The sequence below is a fragment of the Ambystoma mexicanum genome, chromosome 3q (assembly GCF_040938575.1).
Source record: "Ambystoma mexicanum isolate Mex_15411 chromosome 3q, UKY_AmexF1_1, whole genome shotgun sequence".
Classification (NCBI taxonomy): domain Eukaryota; kingdom Metazoa; phylum Chordata; class Amphibia; order Caudata; family Ambystomatidae; genus Ambystoma; species Ambystoma mexicanum.
In genome coordinates, this window is record NC_090926.1 from 1,024,837,056 (window position 1) to 1,024,858,704 (window position 21,649).

The following is a 21,649-nucleotide window of genomic DNA, read 5'->3' on the forward strand; positions in this document are numbered from 1 at the left end:
CCAGGGCTCACAAACGTTGTAGCAGACTGGCACTCCCACCACTCGATCGATTACAGCATCTGGAGGCTCAACAAAGGTATCTTTCTCCGCCCCATGTCCAAGGATCTCTTTGCCTCCCGCCTCAACACACAATTACCAGTGTTTTACAGCTGGAGACCGGATCCAGCAGCGACCGCGACAGATGCGTTCCTGCAGCTCTGGCTCGAGGGGATCCACTATGCCTTTCCCCCCTTTTCCATGATCGCGAGGACCCTGGCGAAGGCCCGTCAGGAGCGAACAGAGTTGGTCCTCATAGCCCCGGTCTCGATCTGTCAGACCTGGTATCCAGTTCTTCTGGAACTTTCCTCGGATTCTCCAATCCTTCTACCCCACTTTCCGGATCTCCTGCTAGACCTGTCAGGTCAGTGTCATCCCCTTCTACTCAGCGGGTCACTGATCCTAGCAGCCTGGAGGATTTCAGGTCAAGGTGGAGAGTCCCAGGTATGTCACTCAAGGCCGTCAGCCTTATTGAGGAGAGCTGGGCCCCTGCCACCCTCAAACGATACTCCAACTCTTGGAACACCTGGAGGATCTGGTGCCAAGATCAAGGGCTTCATCCAGTTTCGGCACCTATAGAGGAGATCCTCAACTTTATGGCATCGTTAGTTGAAAAAGGTCTCGCCTACAGGACAGTCATAGCTTATCGCTCAGCTATTTCCGCCGGCCACAACCTTATTCAGGGAGTCCCAGCGGGCGAGCATCACCTCTTTGGCAGGTTACTCAAGGGTATTAGGCTTACAGTGCTGCCTCCATCCCGCTAGAACAAGCTGTGGGACGTTAATAAAATGCTCAATCTTTTTCTTTCATGGCCTCCCAATAAAGAGTTATCCCATACCGCTCTCTCCGGAAAGCTGACTACGCTGCTCTGCTTGGTCTCATGCCGGAGGGTTGCGGACGTCAGATCTCTCGACCTAGAAGGCAGGACTTTTTCTCCTGATGGTATAGTGTTTCACATACACAGGAGGACTAAATGCAACTCGAAGGTGATATCTTACCCCGCCTTTTGAGGAGCCCAAGCTTTGCCTGGTCAGATGTTTGAAAGTTTATGAGGAGACTACAGCTCCTCTTAGAAGCTCTCAAATTATTGATAGCACTGTGTAAGCCTCACAAGGCAGTTTCCGCCCCAACATTGGCAGGATGGGTGCATTGGACTGTCACAAGAAAGTATTGATACTACCCACTTTGGCGCCCACTCCGTGAGAGCGGCATGGCTTCAAAAGCCTTTCAAGTTGGTGTCCATTTAGAGGACATCATGAGGATGGCTGACTAGGCAGGTGAGTCGATGTTTAAACAATTCTACCTCAAACCGGTAGAACAGCCTGCTTCAACTGTGGTAAGTAAGCTTTAAACAAGCATAATGTGTGCCTCCGGTCTTGACATAGAATAAAGATTTTCCATAATAACTTACTAGAAAGTCTTAATTCTATTGAAAACATGGAGGCAAGCATTATCCCGCCCGGCGAGAGAAATAACGGAGCATACCACGCGTGGGATCAATTATCATTTGCATTACGGAAAAGTTTATCAAAAATGTTTTTTTTTGCATGTTATAATATACTTAGATAACACACTGATTTCTCTCCCACCCCCACTAGGGGAACTAGGGTTTCAATACGCATGAAGTAATTATGATTATTATGTTTTCTTCCATGACAGCCCCTACAGACAAGCTCGTCTGATCTCCGACTCGACTCAGATTCTCCTTTACACAAGACAGATTATGCCACAGTTTCGTTCTACTGGTTTACGAGCAGCCAAGTTCGCAGATCGAAAGAGGAAGTTACATCATGTTCAAGACTTTTTATGGGAATATCTGTGTGACTATTGGTGGAATAGTGTCACATGTTGGTGACCTTGGGTGAACTATGGAGTGCCTCATGGGAAATGGAGATTTTTCTTCCCGCTGAGGCAGTGTTAAACTGAACTATAGTACTTTAAAGTTTTTGTTTGTATTTTACTGCATCTCTATTTTGTATACCATGTGCTCGTAGTCAGGTGTACAAAAATACTTGCTGCTGAGCTTCTTTCATACGTTTAAAATAAAGAAAGAGAAGCATAATGCTTGCCTCCGTGTCTTTAATAGAATTAAGACTTTCTAGTAAGTTATTATGGAAAACCTTTATTGTGAATGATTCATGGAATCCAAGTTGGAACTTTGTGTTATCAAGTTGGATCAGAAAGAGGACGGATGTGGAACATTTTGTTGACACAGGATTTCCTTATCCTTTCTTCGAATAGCTACAAAAGAACTTGATTGAATCTGGGGATTGGGAATTCTACCACATTATCAGTAGAAGCAGTTACTGTATGGTGACTTATACAGTTATATTTGTTGTTGTTGAATTGCCATATATTTCCTTGTTGAATTTCTGTATGTTCAAGTGTGAGAGAGAGGGGTCTTTTGTTAGAGTGTTTCCTTTAGTTGATTTTAGGCAGGGAACTCCTGGTCAGGGTAGGGATAGTGAGGCGGTTATCCAACCTTTTGAGTTAATAAAATTGCATCTTTTGTAAAGTCTTCACCACGTTGTCTGCAACACAATTCTGACCCCTCAGGCACCCCTCAAAATTACTCGAAACTACATGTAAATCTAGAGCACAACCACTTCATGATGTGACTGAGGGGTTGGACCTCATTATGAGTTTGGTGGTGTGGCCAAAAATGGCCGGAATGCAGCGGTAACAAAGTTACCACTGCGTTACCACCGTATTACCACACCACCGAACTATGGGTTTAGAGATAAGTTGAAGGAAAAGCCTCCAGCAAAATGCTGGAGGTAATTCTGTGACTTTACTGCCAAACAAAATCCATTTCGGCAGTGTTACCGCGGGCAGTCATTCTCCCAAAATTCCAACACCGCCATACTGCAATTTATAATCCGGTGGTAATTCCGCTGGACCACGTGGGTTCTATGTTCATTCATCCCCAGTTTATTGTTTGCAGCTTTTATTGCGAAAAAGTTGCCGAAAAAAATCATAAATTTTTTTATTTTTATTTGGGGGATCCCTCTCCCAATCTCCCTCCCCTATTATTTATTCACTATACACCACCCCACCCAACCCCTTATATACTCCAACCCATATTTTTCAATGATTCTTTTTCAGCCAAACATGTTCAGCAAAAATGCAGTGAAAAAAAAAGAAAATGGCTGATGAATGAGCGTCGTACTGGCCAAGTGGCGGCAATATTAAATCCGTTTGGTGGTATCTCAGCAGATTTACCACTGAGATACCGCCAAACTCTTAATGAGGCCCTTTATCAGGTAAATTAACCACCGCTGTCCAGACATACTGGCAATGATGTAACAGCTAAACATGATTATCATTGTTACTGCCTCATCAGAATGGTGAATGCCAGATTGCAATGAGTAGAAAAAATAAAGTCCAGATAAATGAAGTGCTAAGAGGAGGTTTGGTTTTCTGCTGTGGGAGATGCAGAATAAATAGGGAATAGATGATGAAGAGTCTATCAATGAAGAGCTTCTAAATGCTGCTTTGTACTTTTTAAACCTTTAGTGTACAGATAGAGGATGTGATGTGATAGGTTATTTATAACGTGCTTAATACCCTGAGGTTTCTAAGCATGGACCCGAGGATCAAACCTGTGTTGCTCCGTGTTGTCTTGCTTCCAAGGGGAGCACGTTGCCCCTGAGCTATCCTACCGAGACTAAAGGCTAAAGAGGATGCAGTGGAAATTCCCTTGAAGAATTCTGCACATTCCCAAAATCATAGGCTGACTGTTTCAAAGGACAATTCTGAGATTTGTTCTTAGGTGGTGCTTTGAAAAGGCTGGCAGGGCAGTGACACAGTCAGAAACTGTGACAGAGATATACCCTACCACAGCCTTACCTGCCTTTCAAAGACATAAGCCTGTCAGGTCATTGCTCGATTTCCCCATAGGCCATTACTCCTCTTGGACAGATATGCTGTCCCTGGTGTCTCTGTATTGACAGTTCATAAACTTCAAAATGAAACATTATCTTACATGATCGGGATCCAAGACCACCAACTGTGTTTCATCATCGTCTTCACTGGTTCCCCCCTCTGCTTGTCCTTCATCATGCCCCAAACTGTGCTCTTCTTCTTCGTCACACTCTTCTTCACTGTCCATGCCCACCAACTGAGAACTGAATTGCTGGAGAGCAGAATCCGGGTAAGGGGAGGAAGTTGCCACCCCAGTATCACCTAGGAAAGAACAATATGCAAAGAGGAGAATGAAATAAAGATAAATGCAAGGCGAAAAAAGGAACACAAAAAAGAGGTATGGAACCATAGAGTTGCACACGGCCAGAGGAACAGATTCAATGGAAAGCCCAGAAAAATAACTCAAAATGGTTGAATATCCTACCCGGAAGAGACAGACTCCCAGGATCCACTCATGGGTTATGGTAACATAGCATACGTTGAGGTACGAGCTGCACAGGTTCAGGTGGGACTGATTTTCAGATCTTGTCAACATAACTATGAGTACTGTACACAGATTAATATACAAGTATGTGTCAGCAAGAGAGAAGGGCGTGAGCAGAGAAGGACTCTAACTCTAGAGTTCAGGTTGGTCGATCGTGGAATGTGTTTTGAGAGAGCTTCTAATGCTTGACTTAAATAAAGACACCTGAAACGTCTACTGTGTGTGGAGTCCCACTTAATACTGGGGACAAGGATGGGCGTGCCAGATCTGCAAAAGTTCTGGGAGCCCGCTGTTCATGTTCACCGTGCTCCGCCTCGCTGTTCGTGCGCGTTGCCCGGTATCCAAAGCGTGCCTCCTAGAGATTGAGTGGTGAGTGGGGCCTGCATCGCACCTGTGATTCTGGATGTGGGTGCTCCAACTCCCACTTTGTGCCAACTGGGGTTTGTATGCTCGGGGCATTCGGCATAGCTGCATTATCACTTCGCTACCAGGGAACAGAAAGTAAATGAGCCCTGGAAGAAACCAGAGGATGTCTCACCCGCTAGCCCCGGGGATCTCTCTCTCAGGGGTCCAGGGCACGTCCATCACCTTTGGGATCCAGACCCCGGGGGTGGACTAGTGCGGGAGGATCACCTGAGTGAAGGATCTTTGAGGAGTAGGGGTGAGGTAGCCGATGGTGAGACGCAGTATCCCCCCCCCTTTTTTGTACATCGAACTTCTATTTTGTAGCATCCGATGACCCAACTTCCCCACTTTCTGCACAAACACTAGGCCGAGGAAGGGGGTGACTGAGACTAACAAAACTAAAAATTGTATATATTGTACTGGACATGTCGCACTAATCGGGTCAGGCAAAGTCAGGCACTTGACTTCTACTGCATACATCTGATTCCAACTAACTCTCCTCACACAGATAAAAGGCAGAACCTAGACACACACTCTGAGCAAGGTGGAACACAAGTATGAGCAGACTCGGGATCAAAGGCAAACCTACTGGAGCACAGTGACAGACCAAGGGACGAGAGCAATGGATTGAAAACCCCAAGAGTTCCCTACAGGAGGTCATGCCTCCACAATGCGGCGACAAATCCCAATATCGAAGACTGCATTGTGTTTCAAGGATGCCAGCGACCCTCCCTGGTGAACAACAGAGTTGGGGTGGTGAGGCCAAACCTGTGGTACTAACTTTTGATCGTGATAGAAAAAGAGAGAACCGCACACAGCCAGTGTGTTGGCAAGCGACCTGAGAGACCGGTGTGTGCTAAGAAAGATTGAAGTTTGCAATAATATATCGCAAGTGAAGGCTGCACACATGTGGATGAGGTGCAAGGAAAGGCAGACCTGAGAATTTACTTTAAAGCAGGAACAGCTGAGTATCAGCAATATTGAGTAACAGAGTGATCACGCGAACAGCAGTAGCCCACTCGAAAGTCTCAGTGAAAGATGCATTGTTTGAGGTGATAAAAGTAAATGAACTGTGAAATGTAAAAGCGAAAATGAACGAAGTTAACTCCAAGTGAGGGGGGGAGGAAAAGCTTATCATTGAAACCTGAGTCGAAGTAGTCCTGCTTTAGTTAGCAAAAGAGGTCCCGCACATTCAAAAGTCTTCGACATCCGAAAAGCAGTCTGAGCCTGATTGAGGGAGACCCAAAGAGTAAAAGGCTTGGGGAAGGGAGCCCCGGCAAGTGTTGGTGAACTGCGAAAGGTCTGAGCCCGGCACAGATGGAACAGTGTTGAATTGTGCAAGGTCTGAGCCCGGCAGCGAGGGACAAACATAGAATTTTTGTTTTCTTTGAAGAGGTCTGAACCCGACAGAGGGAGACAGGTGTGAACTTTTTATTTCGATACATGGGGAAGACTGGAACAGGATCCTTTAACATGAAAGGCCAGGCGGGCCTCCGGTCTACGATGCAAACTGTTTCAGTGTTAAAAGCCCAAGCCAGAGTGTGTCATCCTGCCTATAGCGATTGCCTTATTCCGTGCTGTCTAAACGCGGGTAGGAGAGCTGGTTCAGCCACATTTATTGTTTGTCGAAGATGGTTTTCCTTTTATATACATACCTCCTTTACACACTTTTTTGTACAAGAGATAGGGCAGGCATTAGGTTTGTTAGCATAGGCCATTTTGATTTGACAGACACAACTAAGACTGCTTTCTTTATTATCTGATGGTCAAGATGCCTCCATCCTAGTTATAAGACAAAGTAGGAGTTTTTTTTTCATAGAACCTTTTATTGGCATTTATAACAACAACTGAACAAAGAAACCTTAACCCTCAAACCCCCCCACACCCTTCCAACATGCCCTGCCCTCCCACCACCACAGGTCTTGGTGCATCACTACATTTCTCTTAGGTTCTGTCCATTGTAATGTCCTTACTTTGCCCGTCCCTCACCCCCACTCCCCCATTCTGCACGCAGTCCAAGTTCCATCGAATGGATCCACTCAGGACCCAGAGTCCTCCCATTCCAAACCTCCCTCCCCCTCCCTGTCCCTGACCCCGTATCATGCCAATCCCAAAAGCTTCATGCTACGCGGGCACCAGGCAGCGCTTGAGTCTCTTTTGAGAAATTGCAAAACCAAGTCCCAATCCAAAAGAAACAGCTGATGCTCTCCTTTCAGTGTGTACATCACCATCTCCAGCGCTGCTAGCCTTCAAATCCTTCCTACCCATTCATGCTCCGTGGGCCCCTCCTTTGCCTTCCATTTCTGTGCTATCACCAGAGCCCCCGCCATCACCAAGATCACATATACTTTCCTTTGGGCCTTCGTCCGTATCTTGTCTAGGGAACCATCCAGCCCCAACATAAACAGCCCTGTGTCTGTGCCCAAATGATAGCAGTGCCCATCATGTCTTGCACCGCTTCACGAATGTTGACCCAGAACGGGGCAACCTTCGGACAAAGCCGCCAGACGTGTCTCCAGGAACCCTCGTCCCCACATCCCCTCCAACACAAGGCGGTTCCGGACCGATATATTTGAGCTACCCTGTAGGGGGTGAGGTGCCATTGGTGCATCAACTTTACCCAGATTTCTTGGGAATCCGCGCCCATAGGGATTGCCATTGCTCCAGAGAAATTGCTTGCCCAGTTTATTTTTCCCAATTGGCCATAAAGCCCCTCTTGCCCGCCCCTTCTCCCTCCTTGAGCAACCTATATAATTCCCCCACTAGGTGTCTATCCCCTGCTTTAGTACACACATATTTCTCGAATTGGGTAAGCTCCCTAGTGGCTGCCCCTTTTATAGCGGGGTGTAGGGCCCAATGTCTTAATTGCATATATCGGAACCGCTCCTTTTCTCCCACCCAGAAAGTGCTCTCGCAGGTAAAGAAGTCCCTCACCTGCCCTCCTTCGTAGAGGTCTTTGAGACACCTACAGCCCACCTCTTGCCACGCATCAAACCTGGAGTCAGTCCCCAGCGTAGGGGTGAACTGAGGATTAGCAAAGATGGGTGTGAGAGGTGAGGGAAAGGTAGTGAGTTTTGATCTACGCACCGCTTCATCCCATAGCCTACCCACCAACTCCTCAAAGGCGTTGCAGTACATCCTCCTGGGTCTGTCTTCCCGAGGAAGCCACAGAACTCCCTCCAGCCCGTGTCCCAACACCGCTCTATCCATTTCCCTCCACACCTTTGCCCTGTCATCCTTCAACCAATCACGAAATATCCTCAACTGCGCTGCCCGGTAATAGTTCACCATATCTGGTTCCCCCAAATCCTCTCTATTTCTGGGCATTTGCATCAGCCTACTAGAAATTCTAGGCTTCCTCGAACCCCATATGTAGGCCTGAGTAAGCTTACTTAACTTTCTAAAGAAATGGGCTGGTGCCCTAACCGGTAATGCCATAAATAAATACAACAACTTTGGAAGGACAACCATCTTTAGGGCATTGACCCTGCCTAACCAGGACACAGCCAGTGGACCCCAGCCCAAAAGCAGCCCCTTGATTGTCCCCGATAGCGGGAGATAATTTGCCTCATACATTTGCTCTATCCTTCCCGTGATAACAGTCCCCAAATACTTTATTTTACCCTTCGCCCAGGCAAAATCAAAGCTCTCCCTTAACTCCTTCTCCACCCCAGGGGCTATCTGTAAACACAACACCTCCCACTTACTTTTATTAATCCGTAGCCCTGCAATTTGGCCAAACTCCCCAATAATAACTCTCTCGACTGCCTCCAGGGATCCTTGGGTGTTCATCAGGATTAGCAACATATCGTCGGCAAAAGCGGCCACCCTATGCTCCCTCCCCCCAAAAATCACCCCTTTAATCTCATGGTTAAGTCTGATTTTACTCAGGAGCGGCTCTAGATATATCGCAAAAAGAAGCGGTGACAGCGGGCAGCCCTGCTTCGTGCCCATAGATACAGCCACTGGATCGGATGCCTCCCCATCAATCATCAGGCGCAGTGTGGGACTACAATAGTTCGCCCTTATCTTACCCATAAATATTTCCCCGAAACCCATCTTACGCATAGTGGCAAAGAGAAAGCCCCATTCCACTCTATCAAACGCTTTCTCAGCGTCAAGGGCCACCACAATAGCCTCCATCCTAGATGTATTCACTTTCTCTATAATGAGGGCAATCCTCCTGGTGTTGTCGTGCGTCTGTCTCCCCTTAATAAGGCCAGACTGATCCTGCTCTACTAGGGAAGGAAGGAGAGGTTCAAGCCTAGACGCCAAGATCTTAGTAAAGATCTTTGCGTCCAAATTAATTAAAGAAATCGGTCTATATGCCCCGCACAATGTTGGATCTTTACCCTGTTTAGGGATTAACACTACTTTCGCCTCCTCCATTGATGGGGTTATCCCTTTCACTCCCCTGAAGGCATTATATAAAGCAAGCAATCTCAGGGCCAATACATCCCTAAACGTTTTATAGAAATCTGCCGTGAACCCGTCAGACCCAGGAGCTATGCCGAGGGGAAGAACCGCGATAGCCTTGTGGACCTCCTCTACAGTTAGATCCTTCTCGAGTTCCTCCCTATCTGCTACATCAACCCCGACGAGCTGACACCCTTCTAGATATCTCCCCTGATCCCCTTCCACTGGACTATCAGATCTATACACCGCCCCATAATACCTCGCAAACTCCCTTTTGATTTCTTGGGTCTCCGTCACCTCCCTCCCCCCCGCCGTCTTAATTCTCAGTATTGTACTCTCCTTCTCCTCGCTCCTCAGCTTTCTTGCCAGCAACCTAGCCGCCCTGTTCGCCTTCACATAGTACTTACGTTTGAGGTGCAGCAGTGCCCTCTCCGCCTTAGCCGAGACTATCTTGTCCAACTGGCCCTTAATCACCCTATACCATCTTCTGATCTCCGCGGAGGGTCTAACAGCTAGCTCCTGCATGACCGCTTTCAACTTCGCCTCTAGATCTTCTTCCATCTTCCTGCATTCCCTATGCCTCCTCGCTTTGATCCCAATAATCGCCCCTCTAATGGTAGCTTTAAAAGCATCCCATACTATCCCAGGATCCATGCCCTCCGTATCATTCCTCTGAAAGAAGTGACCCATCTCCTGTCGCAGCTCCTCCTGGAGCACCACGTCCTTACAAATATGATAAGGGTACTTCCACTTCCATAGCCCCACCGCCTGCGACGGCAGTGCAAGCTCCAACACAATCGGGGCATGGTCTGAAGTCGAAATCGCGCCCACCTCAATCTCCCTGAGCCTACCTACCAGAGAACGAGACATCCAGACATAATCTATCCTAAAAGCGGATCTGTGCAATTGAAAATAGAAGGTATACCCACTATCGTTACCCCACTTTTCTCGCCATGCGTCTACCAACGCTAGGTTCTCCAATTTGGACTGTAACTCTCTGGAAGGCTTAGTCTGGGTTTGAAAGAGTCTCGCACTCCTATCCCTCGCCGGATCCCAAGCTAAATTGAAATCCCCTGTGAGTATTATGTTACCCCTAGCCGCCCTTTCCAGTTTACCCAACATATTTTGTATAAAGTGGTCCTGCCCGTATTTGGCGCATAAAGGGTAGCCACTGACCACACTTCCCTGCCGCTTTGAAGGTTCAACACCAGAAACCTGCCCAAATTATCTCGGGAAGAGCATATGACCACCACATCTAAACCATTTCTTAGGGCTATGAGGACGCCCCCCTTCTTCCCTTGGACGTTCGATTGATGGAGACGGCCAAACCCCTTCAGCCTCACCCTCAAACTGTCCTTTTCTTGTATATGAGTTTCCTGAAAGCTAATAATGTCTGGTTTTTCTCTCGCCAGCATGAGTTCCACTTTTTTCCTCTTCACCAGCGAATTCAATCCCCTGACATTCAGGGACAAGATTTTCAAACCTTTACCAATTGCCCAAAGAAACCGTGGGTCTCCCTCCGACAAGACCAACACCCAAACCCTGAAACCCCCCCACCAGACCCGTCACCCCCCCTCTCAGGGTGCGCACTGCCAGCCTCTAGCCCCCCCCGAACCTCTGCCGCTTCCCCACCCCAGTGACCCCATTGGCAGGTCAACCCTGACCCATAGGCAATCCTCCATGACCCCAATCCACCCCCCAGCCACTCCAACTTCATCTAGACACCCCTCCCCGGGTACCCCAAAAACCAGTTAGAACACAACCTAGAAATCAGCGTTGCGACACTCTCCCTGCCCCCCCCTGGGCTCAGAGCCCCTCCCCCAGGGGGAACCCCCGCTGGGCCCCTCCTCCTCACTTTCCTTCTTGGCGCCTGTGTTGACCACTCCCACTCCTTACGTTTTGGGCTGGCTTTCCCCCGTCCGGCGATTCACCTGAGGATTGGTCCACCTCTATCCCGAGGATGGACGCACCTTCCTCCACTGATGTGACCCTTCTCTGCCTTCTGTCCAGTTCAAACACCAAGCCAAACGGAACTGTCCACTTGTATTTCAAGCCCCTCTTCTGAAGCTCCTGCGTTATCGGGCGCATCCGCCTCCTCTTGTTGAGAGTAATAGCCGACAGATCCTGGAATAACTGAATCGATGACCCATTGAAGCTGATTGCATCCACCTCCTTGCAGCCCTTAAGATTTTCTCTTTTTGCACATAATCGTGCAGCGCCACTAACACATCACGCGGTCGGGCACCAGGCTCATCCCTTCTGGGCCCCACTCTATGAGCCCGCTCTACTCTGATCTCCTCCGGGCTCGAGACATCTGCAAGAGGAGCGAACAACAACCTCACCGTCTGTAGGAGGCCTGAGTCTAACAGATTCCGGTAAAAACGTAACCCTGATGTTGGCCCCCCTTGATCTATTCTCAAGATCTTCGGTCTGAAGCTCCAGGTTGTGGATGGCATTGGCCAGGCTCTCCACCCATTCCTGCACTTTATGAGAATCGTCTGCTAAATCTTGGAGGGCCCTTTCATTAGTGTCCACCCTTGAGCCCAGATTGGTCAAGTCACTGCTCACCCCCGCGAGGTCCTCTTTCATTTTGTCAAGTTGCACTTGCATGACCTGGACCATCCTATCTCCAAAGGATTGAAAACACTCCTCCAGGAGCGTCTTTGTGACCCTTTCATCCCCTTGTCTCTGCCCCCTCCTCCTTTCTCCATAACTTCTGAAGCATTCCCTCCGGTGATTTCTTCTCACCTTTCGCCGGGGTTCCTGGAACCTTTCCTCTGTTCTTAGACATCCACCTCCGCCGCCCTTGTCTGAGCCCAGCGTCACCTCTTCGTGCGGACCTGTTTTCTCTACTCGCCACCGGGACTTCGTGCCACTTACCCCCCAGGTCACCGGGGCACGAGCACCCCCAGCCGTGTGCCCAGTATTTTGGAGTTGCTATACCTTCTTGAAGACCTGACGCAACTTTACAGTGGCCCGAGGCCTTTGAAAATGATCCAGAAGATTCACTGCTCCTCTCCCTAGGGTGGGGTTGGGCCCCTTGCTATCAGGCCTCCTCGCGCTGGCCCACGGTGCGAACTGTCCCTCCCCACTGGACACACCAATACCGGAACTGTCCCAGTTTAAGGCAATGGGGCGAGGGGGTGTCCGGGGGTAGCCCGAATCAACTTCTCTGAACACTGCTGGCACAGTCTTAATATAACAGTTGAAGTGGAGGGGCAAAGGGCCAAGGAGCAGGCACAGTGCACAGAGATCCAGGGAGTGTCCTTATTAATTTCCCCCCATAATAGTCTTCCTTTGTGCCACAATACTCTCAATGACCCTCCACCTGCCCCCACGCTCAGTCGCCGCTCCTTGCAGAAGCTACCAAAATTGCTGCAAACCTCACAGGTGGAGCTCCGGGTCTTCCCCCGGAGGTGCCCCGCTTTGTGCTTCCCCACAGCGGGCTCCTCCTCCTCCCTCCAGTGGGGCCTCAGGCCACACACTCACTCAGCCCCTGGCACGCCACTCTACCGGCCTCCCACAGGTTGCTGACGATGCTCCGGGTCCTCCCCCGGAGCTGCTCCGCTTCTCCCCTCGCTGCAGGGAGCCCCTCCTCCATCCTCTGCTGGGGACTAGGAACGCCCACTCTCACCGCCCTACTGCGCCCTCTTCCTACAGCAGCCGCAATCCATGGATGCCCCAGGGGGCGAAGACAGGTTCAGGCCGGACGCAGGTCCCACATGGGTCCCCGCCCCTCCGCCCACCTTCCGCACCTGCCAGGCTGCGAACCCCGGGTCCACCACTGTATGCCTCACCGCAGCGGGCTCCTCCTCCTGCACCGGCTCCATTTGAACGCTCCACCGGCAGCGCCGCTCAGCCCGGTCACTCTGCCTCCTCTTGCTGACACGGTCCCCCACGCCCGAGGTGCGCATCAGGCCAGTTTCACGGGCGTTCCCCTTTAACAGGCCGCGCCCCACCGCTCCAGCTGGAGATCAAGTCCTCCAAGCCCGCCTTGCTGCACCACTAGGCACCACTGTTCCAGCCACCAACACCAGCAGGTAGGGGCACCCGGGGAGGGGTACTGCTCCGGTTATCCCACTTTTTGGGCTGGGGGTTCCGGGAGTGCTTCTAGCACAGGGTCGTCTCTCCGGCGGCCAGCTTGGATCTACAGGAGTTTTTTTTTTAAAACACAAAGTTAATAAAGGTTTTACAAATTGTATCTTTTGTGTCAGTGTCATACTTGTGATACCATGCCTCCTCTACAGCCCATAGAAGAATTTGTTTCTGCTGTGAAAAACCTAAGGGTCTTCCCATGCCTACTCCCCGGGGATCTTCTACACAGGGGGCCAGAGGAGGGCCATCGCTTTTGGATCCCAGTGACTGTTAGCCACTTAGCCTAGTGACTGTTTCACACCGCTATACTTGCATATTTCTCCTACTGCCTCCTCTCTCTACCTGCCCATGGCGTTATTTGTTTCTCCTATCTACTCCAATTGCTTCTCTATCAACTATTCTTCCCTTTTCACTAAGTCTGGTAAGAAGAAATTTAAAAAGGATATCTTAGCCTCCAACCCAGGTCTCCTCATCACTGATACCTATTTCAGTGCCTCTGCCAGACAAACCCTCACTGACATCCTCTTTGTCATTGCTTCGCCAGATCTCTGGACCCCTCATATGATCTCTGTGCTCCGTCCTCTCTCCTCCTCTCCCATGAATGGCGGCACCCACTGGGAAGTCCTCATGTATTCCTTTGACTCCTCCAGAGTCATCATTAATGTCTACCTTAATGGCACTGTCATGGTGCAAGGCCCTCAGGCCAATCTCCTCCTCTTTGATAGGCGGTTCCCTCGCCTCATCAACTTCCTCTCATCTCCAGCTGTCCCCTACTCTCCTCCGTTGGCTACCTTGCCCTCTCTTCCTTCCTCCTCTGCCCCACCTCAAGTTCCCTCCACACCTCTGTAGGGCGTACCTTTCATTTGTACCCCTGTCCGGAAGGTCTTTAAGGTTGGCAACCTTCTTCATCTTGCCATTCTCAACTCTCGCTCTGCTGTCAAACACTCCTCTGACATCTGCCACCTCCTTGAAGAACCTCACCTTGATGTCCTCGGTCTTACCGAGATATGGTTCACGGCCACCTCTGTCACAAGCTTTGACACCCTCCTTCCTGATGGCTACAAGATCCTCTCCACCCCGAGATACACCCGGCCCAGAGGGGGTGTAGCCCTGATCTTCCCTGAGTGGATCCTGCCTCTACCATCCCTACTCAGACTTTTTCCTCTTTTGAATTCCTTGTCTGCAGGCTCTCTCTCCAAGCCACTCTCTTATCATTGCTACTCTCTACCAACCCCCTGGTCAAATCACCTCTTTTCTCTCTTAGTGGGCAGACCTCTCCTCCTCCCTTCTGGCCTCAACCTTTCAACTCCTCCTCCTTGGTGACCTCAACATCCATCTTGATTCTCCCTATTCCTTATCTGTGCTCTTTCTCAACCTCTGCGATTCACTCCCTTTCTCTAACCTCCCCTCTGGCCCGACGCACTCTGCTGGTCACATACTTGATGTCTTGATCTCCTCTGGACTCCCTCTCTCTACTCCCCTCAACACTCCTCTCCTCTCTCCTGGTGTGATCACTGCCTCCTCTCATCTTTCCATCTCCTCCCCTCAAGCCAAGCCTACCCCAAGATTGCCACCCACCTTCTCGGACATCCGGCCCATGAAGTGTGTGTCAGTTAAGGCTTTCGCTGCCTCCCCCCCCTATCTCCTGCTCCCCAGGCTTACTCACACCCTGACACAGCCCTGTCCCGGCTCTACTCCTCTATTTCTGCTACTCTTGATGTTCTTGCCCCTGTCATGAGGATCCGCTTGAAGTACAAAGCCAGGTGCAATTCTTTGTCTGACTCTGACCTAGCTACACTTAAACATAAGTGTAGGGCGGCGGAGAGGAAATGGAGGGCTTCTTGCTCATCCTCGGACTAACTGGTCTACCGCCTGCTCCAAAGGCAATAATGACTCTGTCCGTACCAAGAATAGAGTCCACATTCAAGCCTGCGTCTCTGCAGCATCTAACAACTCTGCTGAGCTCTTTAAAACATGTCCATCCCTGTTCGTCCAAAACCATTAAGGGCCTCGCCGATTTCTGCAACCTCTCCTTTGCCTCTGGACCTTTCCCCTCCCCCTCTGAAGCACTCCCTTGTGCATCCTCTCCTCAAGAAACCTACACCTGGTCCTTCTTGTCCGGCTAGCTATCGCCCAATTTCCATTACTCCCTTTTTGGGTAAGCTCCTTGAAAAGCTGGCCACCTCTCAGCTTAACCTTCATTCTGATTCTGTTGGCTCTCTCCATGACCACCAATCTGGCTTCAGGGCTGCCAGAAGCACGGAAACTGCTCACCTGAACATCCATGAAGACCTGCTCTCCAACATTGACTCTAAAATTCCTTCTGTCATCATCCTACTTGATCTCTCCTTTGCCTTCGACACGGTCAACCATACCAACCTGCTCAATCATCTCCGTGACAACCTGGGTATCACTGATCAGGCTCTGGCTGACCTCTTTCCTCTCTGATCGACCCTCCCAGGTACAACTTGGGTCCTTCCTATCTTCAATCTCCCTTTCTGTGGTGTTCCCCAGGGGTCTAACCTCTTACCCTGGCTTTTCTACCAATACCTGGTAACTCTCGACGACTGCCTTTCCATTTTCTGCTCAAATTTCCAGTGCTATGCTGATGACACCCAACTCATTTTCAGGCTTCCTTCAGCCACCTACTCTCCTTCCCTCATCTCTGATTGCCTAATCGCCATTCCAAAATGGTATGCCGCAAACAATCTAGGTATAAATACCGACAAGACTGAGATCCTCCTTATTGGTACACCTTCACCATCCTTTCCCCTCACTCTCTGGCCCGCCTCCTTTGGCCCTCCCCTATCCCTAACTGCGAGGCCAAGAATCTCAGGGTCATCTAGGACTCCACACTTTCCTTCTCCGCACACATCTCTGAAGTCTCTAAAGAGTCAAACTTCTTACTGTACCTCCTTCGATGTACTATGCCTTTCCTCTCCTTCCCTCAGAAGCTCCCTGTCTCCCAAGCTCTGGTTCTCTCTAGGTTGGACTACTGTAATAGCCTCTTTCTAAATCTACTTGCCTCCACTCTCTGCACTTTACAACTAATCCAGAACAGGACTGCGAGACTTGTCCCTGGCCTCAAGCCCTGGGATTGTATCTCTCCAGGTATGAAATCCCTTCATTGGCTCCCAGTGGATGCAAGGATTAAATTTAAACCTTAACATTAAATATTAAATAGCATTGGTTGGGTGATCTTACACTTGTCAGTGCGCCGCAGAATTAGGAAATGAAAGCGTCTTTTCCAAGACATTTTCATTTCTTAATTCTGCGGTGCACCGACAAGTGTAAGCTCACCCGACCAATGCTACTTTGAACAAACGGAGTTGAGGGTCTCTGTGTCTCCGTAGAAGCTTACTCCAATGAGACAATTGACCTAAATATGCATCTCCTATAATCAAATGTCTAAAATTTAAAAGCACCAATACACAATAGGTTGCAAGGTACTACCCCTGAAGGTGTCAACAAAAAAGTCCCTCATTAGTTATTTAAATATTAAACACCTTCAACTATCCCTCCATAAATACCTCCCCTCTCGAGCCCTTCGCTCCTCTACTTCTAACTACCTCAGGGTCAGTTGTTTTTCAAAGAAACAAGCTGGGGGTAGATCTCGGTCTTCGGCTGGGGCCTCCCTTTGGAACAGCCTCCGTGCCACCTTGAAACTTGAGGAGAATCATCTCCGGTTCCGAAAGCACCTCAAGACCTTCCACTTTGCTTCTGCCTTTGCCCCTCTTCTCCCCTGCTGATCTGTTTTTCTCTCTCGGCACCGTACACCTGGCCACCCTCTGTCCTTCGGGCCCAGGTACCTGCTAACCCTGCCACCATCCTGCACTGCCTCCGGGCCACCCCTTGCACTGGGGTCTATATCTGTACCCATACAGTCCCCTACCCACTTTTTTCTGCACTTATCAGATACACCCTATCTGGCTAACCTAGCACTTGCCACTTGCTGGCTGCACTACCACTGTTTATCGCCTTTATTTATTTATTTTACTTATTATTTATTCTGCTCTCTCTTCTGTTACGTACTTTCCACTTCTCCCCTCTACAATGCACTTTCCCCCGTTTCCCTTTCACATGCACTTGTGCGTTCTCAATGTCACTGGGCCTAGTAAGATCGTTGTTTTTTGTTCTCTCCCGTTTCCGCCCCTTCCTTTGCGTGGTCACGCTCTGTAACACTTGTATATGTGCGATATAAATAAAACATCATTTCATTTCATCCCAACCCTGGGGGTGGACTAGAGGATCACCTGGGCAGAGGGCACTCAGGGACTGGGGAGGGAATATCCAAGAGGAGAAATGGCACCAAACTTTTCTGATCCAGGGGGCGTGGCTTGGTAGCCATGTGAAAGGACGTGCCTGTACGGGAGCTCCCGCTGATCCGTACATAATCCGACTGATACCGCGCAAGGACCGCTGTGATTTGGCGAAAATTGGAAGACTGTGTACATGAAGTCCGGCTGCACGCGAGGACACATTTTTATATGGGTTCGTAGTGCGCACGGATACTTAAGAGCCGAATGAAGCACTGGCGGCCAGACCTCGACGGATGACAAAATGGCCGCCGCCGCTTGACGAGGGGACAAAGGAGCGGTAGATCGGGACCACAACATACGTGCGCCCTCTCAGCGGTACGAAGGGGGCAGCGCGACCCTGCCCATCTGGGGGGAGCGCCGGACAACAGCGGTGCCTGAGACTGCTGGGCGAGCTGAGACTCTCAACAGAGTCGTGGTGTATGGGCACAGTGCCTCCCTGGCTTGGACCGGGACGCTCCTGACTGGAGATATGTCGAACAAGCCTCTGAGGGCGAAGAATAAACAGCCCACGCTCGACGAATACGCCAAGACGTCGCCCGGCCTGGAGGGGGCCAGGAGCAAGGATAAGGCTCAGACCAAGGAGATGGCCGCCGGTGGTGCGAACCAGGAGGTTCTCGCTGCGATCGCGGATCTGAAGGCGACGTGGGAGACCAGGCTCCAACTTGCTGTGGCCGAATTGAAAACCGCGTTGGAACTACAGGTTGGGGCGGTGCAGGAGGACGTGAACCTCCTGAGGCAGGATGTGCGAGCCCTGGCTGAGCGCACGGAAACTTTGGAAAAGGAGATGGGCCCTACTGTAGCAGACTGCACTGCACATAAGCGCGATATCCATGCCCTGGTGCAGCGGGTGGGCAACTTGGAAAGTAGGGCTGAAGAGGCGGAAGGACGTGCCCGGAGAAACAACGTTCGCATCGTGGGCCTGCCGGAGGGGGCTGAAGGCCAGAATCCCACGGAGTTTATTGAGAACTTGCTGCTGCAGGAGATCACTGGGGGAGCCCTGTCGCAGGGGTTTGCGGTGGAGAGGGCGCACAGGGCCTTGAGTAGAAGACCACCGCCGGGGAACCCACCTAGGCCTGTGATCGCCAAGATCCTCAATTATCGGGATCGGGAAAGGATCCTTGAGCACTTTCGCAAGGGGGGCACCATACGGCGAGGAGAGGCGACCATTACTGCTTACCCCGATTACACCTTGCAAGTGCAGCGCAGTCGTATGAACTTTGGGGCGGTCAAGAGGCGATTGCGGGCAGCAGGGTACAAGTATATGCTGCTTTACCCGGCCAGATTGAAGGTTTTCTTCAAGACTAAGATGCTGTTCTTTGACACTCCGGAGGAGGCCATGGAATGGCTCGATGCACAAAACTGTCCTCAGGAGCCAGATGAGCGGACGGCGGATGGAACGGGAAGAGATAAGTGATGCTGCGGGCCCGGTTGGGCTATGAACATTGGGACTGGAATATAGTCGGTATGACTCTGTTTGGTAGTGTATGCGTTAGGACTTCGAAACATGGTCCGTGTGCGCGGATACGGAAGTGCGGGAGGGGAGCCTCCGAGGGCTGGTCTTTGTACCCCAGTTTGAGTCTAGTTTAGTCACTGTGTGTGGGGTGACACCCTGTCGGGTTCTCTACTTGGGTTCCAGAGAGAACCGAACACAGGGATGCCTGAGATCCAGGGATGGAGCTGGGCAGTTGGTTGGGTTAAGGGGGTTAGGGGGGTGGGGTGGGTCAGTTTTTATATGAGCCTGGGAGAGAAACTGGGGATGGGGGCCCTTGCGGTAGGGGGGAGGCGAGTGGTCCTGGGAGAGGGATGGGAGCTACTGATGCGTCATGGGGGACCTTAGGATACTAACGTGGAACGTTAGAGGTCTTAACAGCTATCTTAAGCGTAACAAGGTCATGTTGTACCTAAAAAGACAAAGGATAGACATCGCCCTGTTACAGGAGACACATCTGACACGGGATAAGTTGGAACTGGTGGGGAGAAAGTGGAGAGGGACTGTAGTTGGATCCACATATTCTGCCTATGCTAGAGGTGTGCTGATTTGGGTTGCACCACATGTCCCGTTTAAGCTACTTGGGGAGGTTGTGGAGTCTGATGGGAGGCTGGTCATGGTAAGGGGGCTTGTGGAAAATAAAGTAGTGTGCGTTATAAATACCTATTCCCCCAACCGTGACACGGCGACATACTTCAGGACACTGACCACTAGACTGGGTGAGGGGATGGGGGGTCCTGTGATTTGGGGAGGGGACTTTAATTGTGTACTAGACCCCAAGGAGGACAGGTCAGACGACAGGGTGGACAGGCCCAGCCCGGCGGCTAGGGTACTGCAGGCGCTGCTGGTAGACCTTGGCCTGGCAGACGTGTGGAGGACGAGACACCCTGGCGTGAGACAATATTCACATTACTCGGCCCCGCACCAGTTACACACAAGGCTGGATTACTTTTTCGCCACTCCGGACATTGTCGCGGAGTGTGACCAGATAGACTACAGGGCGAGAGTCCTTTCGGACCACTCGCCCCTGGTCATGCGTTGGCAGCTTTGTCCCCCACGTGCGCGTATTCCAACATGGCGCCTCAGGGCGGAAGCGCTCAGGGATCCAGTCTTCAGAGAAGAAGTGAGGGAGGAGATTGTTGCTTATTTTGAGACGAACACAGGCAGCGTCAAGTCGGCTGGGACTTTGTGGGAGGCCTTTAAGGTTGTAATGAGGGGGGTTGCCATTGCTAAATCCAAAGGATTAATGGGAGGAGTCCTGGCAGAACTGCGTAGAGCCGAGACTGAGTTGGAGAGAGAGCTGGGGGAGGGGGGGTCGGACATGGAGGAGGTCATTAAACTGCAACAGAGGTGCGCAGAACATTGGGACAGGCTTTGTAACCTGAATTACAAGAAGTACATTGAGAGGTTGCATGCCGGGGGAGACAAGACGGGCAGACTTCTTGCTTGGCTGTATAAGAGCGAGACCCCAAGATCCCCGATCCGATCAGTTATCACTGACAAGGGAGTGGAGCAGAACACCCAGGAAGGGGTGAATGGAGCATTCGCAGAATATTATCAAGCATTATATGAGGATCGAGAGGGGGGAAGCCGGGAGGATATAGAGGTAGTACTTGAAGACATAGGCCTGCCCAAGATAAGTGACGAAGAGCGAGAGGAGATGGATGCTCCGATCACTCTGGAGGAGCTGCAGGAGATTGTGCGGCAGCTACCCACTTGCAAGACCCCAGGAGCGGATGGGTTCCCCAGTGAATTTTATAAAGCGTATGGAGAGGAGGTGCTCCCGCCCATGCTGGAGATGTTTAACGAAGCGTTCGAGGTGGGGCGGTTGCCGGAATCACTCAGGGAGGCGATTATAGTACCGCTCCCCAAACCCAATAAACCGGGACATGATTGTGGCTCCTACCGGCCCCTGTCGATGCTGAACCAGGACAGCAAGATCCTAACAGCTGTCCTGGCGGCCAGAATGCGGAGGGTAATAGGCAAGCTGATCCATCCTGACCAGATGGGCTATGTCCCGAACAGGAATATTACCCACAATCACAGGCGCCTTCACAGGGTGGTGGAAAAGGGGGGCAGTGATGACAGCGAAATGGCAATAGTGGCGCTGGACGCGGTTAAAGCGTTCGACTCCGTCCGATGGCCATGGCTCCTTGCGGCTTTGGGGCAGTTCGGACTGGGACCATGCTACATGAGGTGGGCCGAGCTATTATATAGTGCGCCTCTGGCTAGGGTCCGTACGGGTGCAGTAGTGTCAGACAGATGGCAGTTAGGCAGAGGTACCAGGCAGGGATGTCCTTGGTCCCCAATGTTGTACATACTGGCCCTCGAACCCTTAGCAGTTTACCTCCGGCAGCAGTATGATCCGGTGGGCATAGAGGTGGGAGGAGAGTGCCATCTTATATCCCTGTATGCAGACGATATGCTGTTATACCTGAAACACCCGGAAGAGAACTTGCAGTATATCTTGGAGGTATTGGA

At 50.7% G+C, this 21,649-nt stretch overlaps 1 protein-coding gene across 2 annotated transcripts in view; it reads right to left on the minus strand.

Annotated features, from left to right (window-relative positions):
- Positions 1–21,649, minus strand: part of CCDC40 (coiled-coil domain 40 molecular ruler complex subunit) — a 599,189-nt gene that overhangs the window by 486,045 nt on the left and 91,495 nt on the right. For both annotated transcript variants that reach the window (XM_069655198.1, XM_069655197.1), the window contains one exon: positions 4,022–4,221. In XM_069655198.1, coding sequence (XP_069511299.1) covers positions 4,022–4,221 — 200 coding nt within the window. The remainder of the gene's footprint in view (positions 1–4,021; positions 4,222–21,649) is intronic.